This window comes from Citrus sinensis, chromosome 3 (assembly GCF_022201045.2).
Source record: "Citrus sinensis cultivar Valencia sweet orange chromosome 3, DVS_A1.0, whole genome shotgun sequence".
NCBI classification, from domain to species: Eukaryota; Viridiplantae; Streptophyta; class Magnoliopsida; order Sapindales; family Rutaceae; genus Citrus; species Citrus sinensis.
Window position 1 is genome coordinate 30,647,119 of NC_068558.1, and position 7,515 is coordinate 30,654,633.

At 31.9% G+C, this 7,515-nt stretch overlaps 1 protein-coding gene across 1 annotated transcript; it reads left to right on the top strand.

Annotated features, from left to right (window-relative positions):
- Window positions 1-644: 644 nt before the first annotated feature.
- LOC127900633 (immune-associated nucleotide-binding protein 9-like) lies at window positions 645-5,609 on the top strand. The gene is made up of 6 exons (XM_052435807.1): window positions 645-785; window positions 1,749-2,002; window positions 2,092-2,369; window positions 3,760-3,924; window positions 4,011-4,076; window positions 5,129-5,609. The coding sequence occupies exons 2-6, from the start codon at window positions 1,768-1,770 to the stop codon at window positions 5,318-5,320; spliced, it is 936 nt and encodes a 311-aa protein (XP_052291767.1). The 5' UTR covers window positions 645-785; window positions 1,749-1,767; the 3' UTR covers window positions 5,321-5,609.
- Window positions 5,610-7,515: the final 1,906 nt, after the last annotated feature.

Sequence of the window (7,515 nt, forward strand, 5' to 3'; positions counted from 1 at the left end):
ATGAAATATTTAATAATTTTTTAATAGTATAATTTTTATTTTTGAATAAATTTTTATTCATATTTATTACAAATCAAATGAATAATACAAATTAAAATTTAAATTTAAATACTAAAAATAAAAATATATGCTTCGATATAAATAAAAATTAATTATAAAATATTTTCTTGTACTTTTTTATTTTTAAATATTTTTCTTATAATGAATGCATATATTATGGTTCCAAGATAAGTTATTAGAAAAATTACTCATTTGCCCTTTTGTTTTAATTTTTTTGGGGACGGGAGAATTATATATATTAGTTCCAATAGAAAAAAAAATTAACAACCTCCTTAATAATAAAAGTGACAAAATAATGAAAGGCAAAAGAGAGAAATTGCATGTTCATTCATCTTTTAGATTCTTTTCTTCTCAACTTTCGATTTAAACCCTTTTAAATTCTTTTCTTCTCAACTTTCTATTTAAACTTTCTAATATTCTTTACTTCCCAACTTTCTATTTAAACTCTTTTAAATTCTTTTCTTCAACCTCTTTTAGATTCTTTACTTCTCAACTTTCTATTGAAACTCTTTTACATTCTTTTCTTCCCAACTTTCTATTTAAACTCTCTTACATTCTTTACTTCTCAACTTTCTATTTAAACTCTCTAATTACAGGCTTTACTTCTCAACTTTCTATTACATTCATTATTTAATTTATAATTTTCATACCTTAAATCCTAAAATTTAAGGCTTTCTCATCTCTTCATACGCAACGCAATCTTTTTAGCTCTCCTCTCTTCGCAAGTAAGTAAAATCTCAGTTTATCGCATCATCTCACGGTTTGTTTTCATACTTTGCTTTCTCCAAATTGCCCTCGCCTTTTCCTCTGAATCTTAATTTTTGTTTTTTTAATTATAGACTCGATTTTATTTACCTCGGTTTGTAAATTTTATCGGATGTAATGCATAATCATGGGCGACCCAATTAAGGCCTAGGAGGGGGTTCAGCCCCTTCTGAGCTATTAATTTTTCTTTTAAATGTACTCCAAGCCCTTTCTAAAAGAATTAAATTAGAAAAATTTAGACACATTTTTCATATAACAAAAAACTTTTAATTCAATGGTAAGAGTTTATTTGATGGTTTTAAAGTCCTGATTCAAATCCCAATAGCCACAATATTTTTTTAATATTTTGTGAAAACTACTTAGAAAAATGATACTTTCATGCATTTGAAATAAATAGTTTATTACTATTATTATTTAGAATTTAAAAGAAAGTAATGAAATTTGAGTTTATGAGACTTAAAATGTATTCGTGTGAACATTTTAAAAAAAAATCCAAATTAAATAGATTTTTTTAACTAAGCCCCCTAATTAAAATGTCTAGGTTCGCCACTGTGCATAATTGATTGTCATCATTCTTTTTTCAATAACTTCATAAAACAAGCATAATTAAATTAAAATATATATCAGCACAATTAATTAATTAATTGATGCTCTTTAGATTTTGTGCTTGATTATATATCAATTCATCATATTTTTATTAAGATTATAAATATAACTATATTGTCGGGGTCTGAATGATTTTTATTTTTAATTTTTTTTATGAATTTATTCATGTTCGGTTGGATAATATTTAAAGTAATAACAAATATAGGTTTTAATGGAGTGAAATTGTAAGGGTATGGTGACTAAAGTTTGTTTCTTATTGTTTAATGGTAAAATCTGAATTCAATGTGAAGTGGTTTGACATTGTAAATGCATTGCAGGTAAATTGAAATCTTTGTTATGATGGGAGGAAGAGTGATTGATGCCGATTCGAAGCCTACTTCTCCATCTAATGGGGAGCGCAATTTGGTTTTAGTTGGCCGTACTGGCAATGGCAAAAGTGCAACGGCCAATAGTATTCTCGGAAAAAAAGCCTTCATGTCGAAGGCTGGCTCGTCTGGGGTTACCAAAACTTGTGAAATGCAGAGAACCATGCTCAAAGCTGGCCAAGTTGTTAATGTCATTGATACCCCTGGTAATTTACTAATGTTGGTGCCTAGATATTCCATTCCATGCTTGTTGATGTTGTGCTGGTAAGTAGATTGATGTTATGAGTGATTGCAGGACTTTTTGATTCTTCGGCTGACCCTGAGTTTGTCAGCAAGGAAATTGTCAAATGTATTGGTATGGCCAAGGATGGGATCCATGCAGTCCTTTTAGTTTTCTCTATTAGAAACCGTTTTTCTAAAGAGGAAGGAGCTGCAATACACATTTTGGAGTCCTTGTTCGGGAAAAAAATTTCTGACTATATGATTGTTGTTTTCACGGGAGGGGATGAACTTGAAGATAATGACGAAACATTAGAAGATTATTTGGGTCGTGAGTGTCCAAAGCCTTTAAAGGTTTGTTTCTGAATGGCAATAGTTTTCGATAATTTCATTAGTCATTTTGATCAAGTTGTCTTTCTTTGGTTCTTTTGAGAAGTTTTAGACTCCTTTACGGTTGGAGTATTGGAAGTTTAATATGAATATATGCATGCTGAAAATACTAGATAGGTTTATAGTAGGCCAGCCGTCTTAAAGTTCCATTTTCAATAGTGCTTCATTTTCTGAATGGTTTTCTTATGCCATGCGGGATTGACCGGAGAGGTGATTGGTTGGTAATTTTCTACTGGCGTTACTTAATTTTAGTTATAGGTTAATGTCTTAATTTTATTTAATCTTGGTTCTTATTTTATTAATATGTTCATTTGTTTATTTCTTAAAATATGTACCTCTTTGATTTATATGCTTAAAATGATCTTACTTTTAAGATTTTACAAGTGTGCCAAGGAGGAGATGACTTGCTATACAAGTCCATTTTATTAGGCACTGTTTGAATAAACTATCAAGTCTAACTTTACAAGGATTAAAATTCTCTTAAACATTCCTTGTGGATCCTAGCCTCAAAATTGGTGTCTAAAATTTGATGTGAGACCATTTTTCAGTTTCAGCATGCAAATCTCCTAAATTCAGCATTTACTTGATGAATTTGGTTCTTAGAACTTTTTAAGTTTAGAAAGATTTGTATCAAGTTCCTCTGTTTTACTGCATTCTTGATTTAACCTACGAGGAGTTGGAAGAAAAATAACAAAAATCAAGCTGTAGCTCTGCAATTAACAAAATCGGGTTATTTTACAGTTAAAGTGAACTTTGTTTTTTTTATTGTACTAATTTTTGTAGTTTGAAGGAATCAAAATTTTTTAATTATAATGCCGCAAAATTAGGTCAATTATGTAGATGCCACAAAAAATAGGATCATGTCTTTTGGCAGTTTTGAGGTTTGGTCACTTGAGTTTGTTTAGGATAATAGTGCATTCTTTCATGCTTTGTTCTATAACGTAAGAATTTGCTTAGTGAAGAGGCAGCTACTGCTCGGTAGCCACTAATTTTGATTGGGTCAATACTTTTCACTGGAATATATGCAGACTATTATTGTTATTATTATTACTTTTTTTGTTATATGGAATGCTTATCACCTTTTAAGATCTTTAAATTTGATGGACGTAAAAGGTTATTGTAAGTTGTCAAACCATAAGGAGAATGGAATTGATTATTAAAATTTGATTATGGCTTGCCCTTAAATAGGTTTTTAGGATGCATGATATTAAGTACTAACGATCACAATAAAAACAAATTTTGTCAGCTGAATATCTTCAAACTTTTAGGGACTACGAGTGTTTGATTGGTTTATCAATGCTTACAAAAGGGGCTAACATTTGCTTTTTTCCTTATCATTTTTCCATTATTTTAGGAAATCCTTCAACTATGTGATAATAGGTGCGTGCTTTTTGATAACAAGACTAAGGATGCGGCCAAGAGAACTGAGCAGGTTGGGAAGCTTCTTTCTCTGGTTAACTCTGTGATCGTGCAGAATGGTGGGCAACCATATACAGACGAAATCTTTGCTGAGTTGAAGGTGACTTCATTACTATCGTGATATACTTCTGGGCTGCTTCTTTCTTAATATGCTATGACAATGTCTGTTTTTCTTTTTTTCTAAAGCGTGCAGAGCTGAAGGAGCAGATGAAAAAATCATATGATGATCAACTCAAACGAATTACCGAGATGGTATTTTTAATGCTCCTTGTTTTGACATCAAAATATGATATGCATATGTGTTCATTTCTCAGATCTGGTAATCATTGCTAAAATTGTGTTATTAAAAAATACCTATAAAGCGTGCAGGTACCTGTAATGATTGTTGGAGATTGCCATCTGAAAAGAGGTCTTATCTTGCTAGTTGATGGGGACAAATCTGTTATTAAGTTATCTATTCACTGATTGTGTTTTGAAGGCTGTAACATGTTGTTCTTACCTTGAAGATTGTTTGACTGTCTTGTTCTGTTTTGTTTCTTGATGAAATTAAGTAGATTACTCTATGATAGTAGCTATAGGTGGTTTGCTCATCATAACTTGCACTTAGGAATGGATTCTGCCCTTGTTTAGTCATCAATCATAAGAACATTTCTTGTCATAATGTAGATCCTGTTTTGTTTCTAGGAATTTTGCACTCCTGAGTCTGTTGGAAAATTTGACATGTTATAAGCAAGTTATGTCATATTCTAATTTTCTTCAAAAAAGAATAGCCACATTCCAAATAAGATTTTATGAAAATATAGTTAGGCACATGGAACCTAATTAAATAGCTGCGTACTTTTGATTTTCCTTTCAACAGTTTTAATTTATAGCAAGGCAATAGAATGATCCGGCATTAAGCCAAATCCTATTCAACAATGATCTGGATTTGCTTAACATTCTGTGTAATGTCTGAGGTGCTAATAAGTTTTACTCTCCGCATTCCTGGAGTGTGACAAAATGAAAAAGTTAGTAGATTCTTTAATATTTTATATTTTAGATTTAGCTGTTTATTTTTTTAAGCTTTTGTTTCTACCATTTATCAGTGATTGAGAGAGTGGAATTGATTGAAGTAAGAAAGTTGTGCCGAGTATTGTGAACTTAGCAACTCCCTTTGTAATTGGATTAAATTAAATTAATACTTAAGAATTTCTTCTCTTAAGTTGGAGTTTTATATTACCAGTCCCCATTCTTTATTTGTATTATACTGCTACTCTAGGGCTTAGTGGCATGTTTTCTAACTGATATTGATGCTTTTTTGATAGTTTGAGTCTAAGCTCAAAGAGACAACAACTAGGCTCGAACAACAATTGGCAGAGGAGCAAGCTGCTCGATTAAAGGCAGAACAGGCTACACAATCAGCTCAAACAAAGTCAAATGACGAAATTGGTAAGCTTAAGAAGGATACTGCGGAGCTCCGTGAGCAACCTAAAAATGGATGGTGTGCCATTCTTTGACCTAGTAACCTGCAGGCATTATATGCCATTGGCGTGAAAATCACCTAAAGTATATTTTTTCTGTCTCTCATTCCTTTTCAGATAGTATTTGAAGTCCATACTGCATTTATTCTCAGTGTTTTACTATAGTCAAGAAGCTTATACCCTGTATTATGTAAATGTTCACAGTCCAGTCTAAGATAGTACTATATGGAAAAACTGTAGTGACATCAAATGAAGTATCTTTTATGGAGCCGTCTAGAATCTTTTCTTACACGGTGAATCCAAAGATTATCTGATTCCTTTTCTCCTCATTGAGCTTTTAAGGAACGCTATATTATTTTCACATTTGTAGCAGATACAACCCAAGACATGACCTTTTAACAATCATGACTTTCCCAAAAATTCAAACGGACTAATAGATTAATCCTATGACCCTTCTTTGATTCACACCAAACTTCAACTAGCTCATAGCCTAGATTTATCAAGTACAATATTTATTTATGCATATCTGACACAATCTTTATTTACCTTATACATAATGCAAATCCTTCGACATCATACGGCATCAGTTTTATAGAAATTAAGTTTCAGCATAATAACTGGTCTCCCAAGGTGAAGAAGCCAATGATAAGTCAGCATAAGTAATTAGGTTACACATAAACTCATCCAGTTTCATATATTGCTGGTTTCAAAGATAGGTATCAAGTAGCACACACATTCAGTAGATAATGATAGTCTGATCGTAGATCTCATACTGAGATGCCACAAGCTTGATCTCCAGCATCTAGCTTACCTGCAAACGGGAGAAAACATTGATCCAGGCGCAACACGAGCTCATAGAAATGAAATGTGATGGTAGAATTAATTACCCTGATGGAGTATCTTCTTGTCCGGGTGAGAGTAAGCAGAGCCCCCTCGATAATAGCAGGACCGAAGAAATTCGGAGATGCTAATGCATGGATTGCGTTCAGCTCTTGTCCAGTCACCATGTTTGCTTGCTGAAACCTCTCAATTTCTGCTATTTGAGTTTTAGAAACAAAGAAATTTCAATAATGTGCTGAAATTTTGGAAGAGGGCGAGAACGAATGCATTATACATACAAAGGACTGATTTGCATACCTTTGATCGGAGGCACACGCTTTCATTGTCCAGCTCAATCTCGTATGAAAATGAAAATGTTAAAGAGTTCCATAAAAGCTTGGAAGAAAACGAAAAAGGCTAAATAGGATTTAATAAATTTTAATTATTACCCTTTTCTGCAAGAACTCAATTTTAGCTAGTAGCATTTCATGCTGTTGCACAAAACAGAAAACAGTTAAAGCAACAAATTATTTTCATAAGTAATATTAATCACATATACTGAGCATGCACCGATAATGTTTATGCAACGAATTATTGCAAAACAACGGTGTATTGCTCAAATTCAATGTATACTTGTAATTCCTGCTAATAGTACTGTTTCCATGGGTCACATGTAATGGGAGAAGTTAAATTTTTATTGGGAACTTTATATTTCAATGCTAGCATAAATGATAATTAGTTGGTTTTTTTCTTCACCTTTTCATAATAATATATATTCCTAGCAAAGCCTGAATTTATAGCTTAAATTAATCAATTACTTACCTGAGCATTGATCTCAGCAATAGTGCCAGAATTTATTTATTTTATAGCTTAAATTACATACATTTATACACACACATACACACTGACAACAGAATGTTATATTCATCAAATTCATCTAAAAATAACTAACTAACTAGATAGCTCAGCTTCTTTTCTTTCCAGCTGAATTTCTGCATTTGGTAGATTCTCACAAGGTTTAGCAATAAGCTTCAGGAACTCTAGATAATCCAGGTCTTTATTGTCCACATCAAAACCAAATATAGCTTATTACTACAGTACTTCTAAACACAACAACAAGATAAAAAAAATAAAGGTATACTTGTAATTGTTGTGCTTTTAATTAACTTTGAAATTTATCAGCTTAAGTGTACAATAAAGTAAAAGTCATAACACTTCAATCCCAAAAGTACCCTATGTTTTTTTTTTTTTTATAAATTACCTTTTAAAATGGTGCCTTCACAGCTATCCTTTCTAGAACAAGGCTTGGGAACACATTGAGATGGAGCATATTCAACAATAGCCTTAAACTAAGCACCTAATTGAGAAGCCAATAACACATATAACTAACCAAACAGAAAGTGCCCTTTTCA

Bases quoted from the DNA above. Each gene is read 5' to 3' on its own strand.
- LOC127900633 (XM_052435807.1), top strand. From the start codon at position 1,768: ATGATGGGAGGAAGAGTGATTGATGCCGATTCGAAGCCTACTTCTCCA. The intron at 2,003-2,091 runs GTAATTTACTAA...GAGTGATTGCAG, and splicing joins TAATGTCATTGATACCCCTG to GACTTTTTGATTCTTCGGCT. The intron at 3,925-4,010 runs GTGACTTCATTA...TTTTTTCTAAAG, and splicing joins AAATCTTTGCTGAGTTGAAG to CGTGCAGAGCTGAAGGAGCA.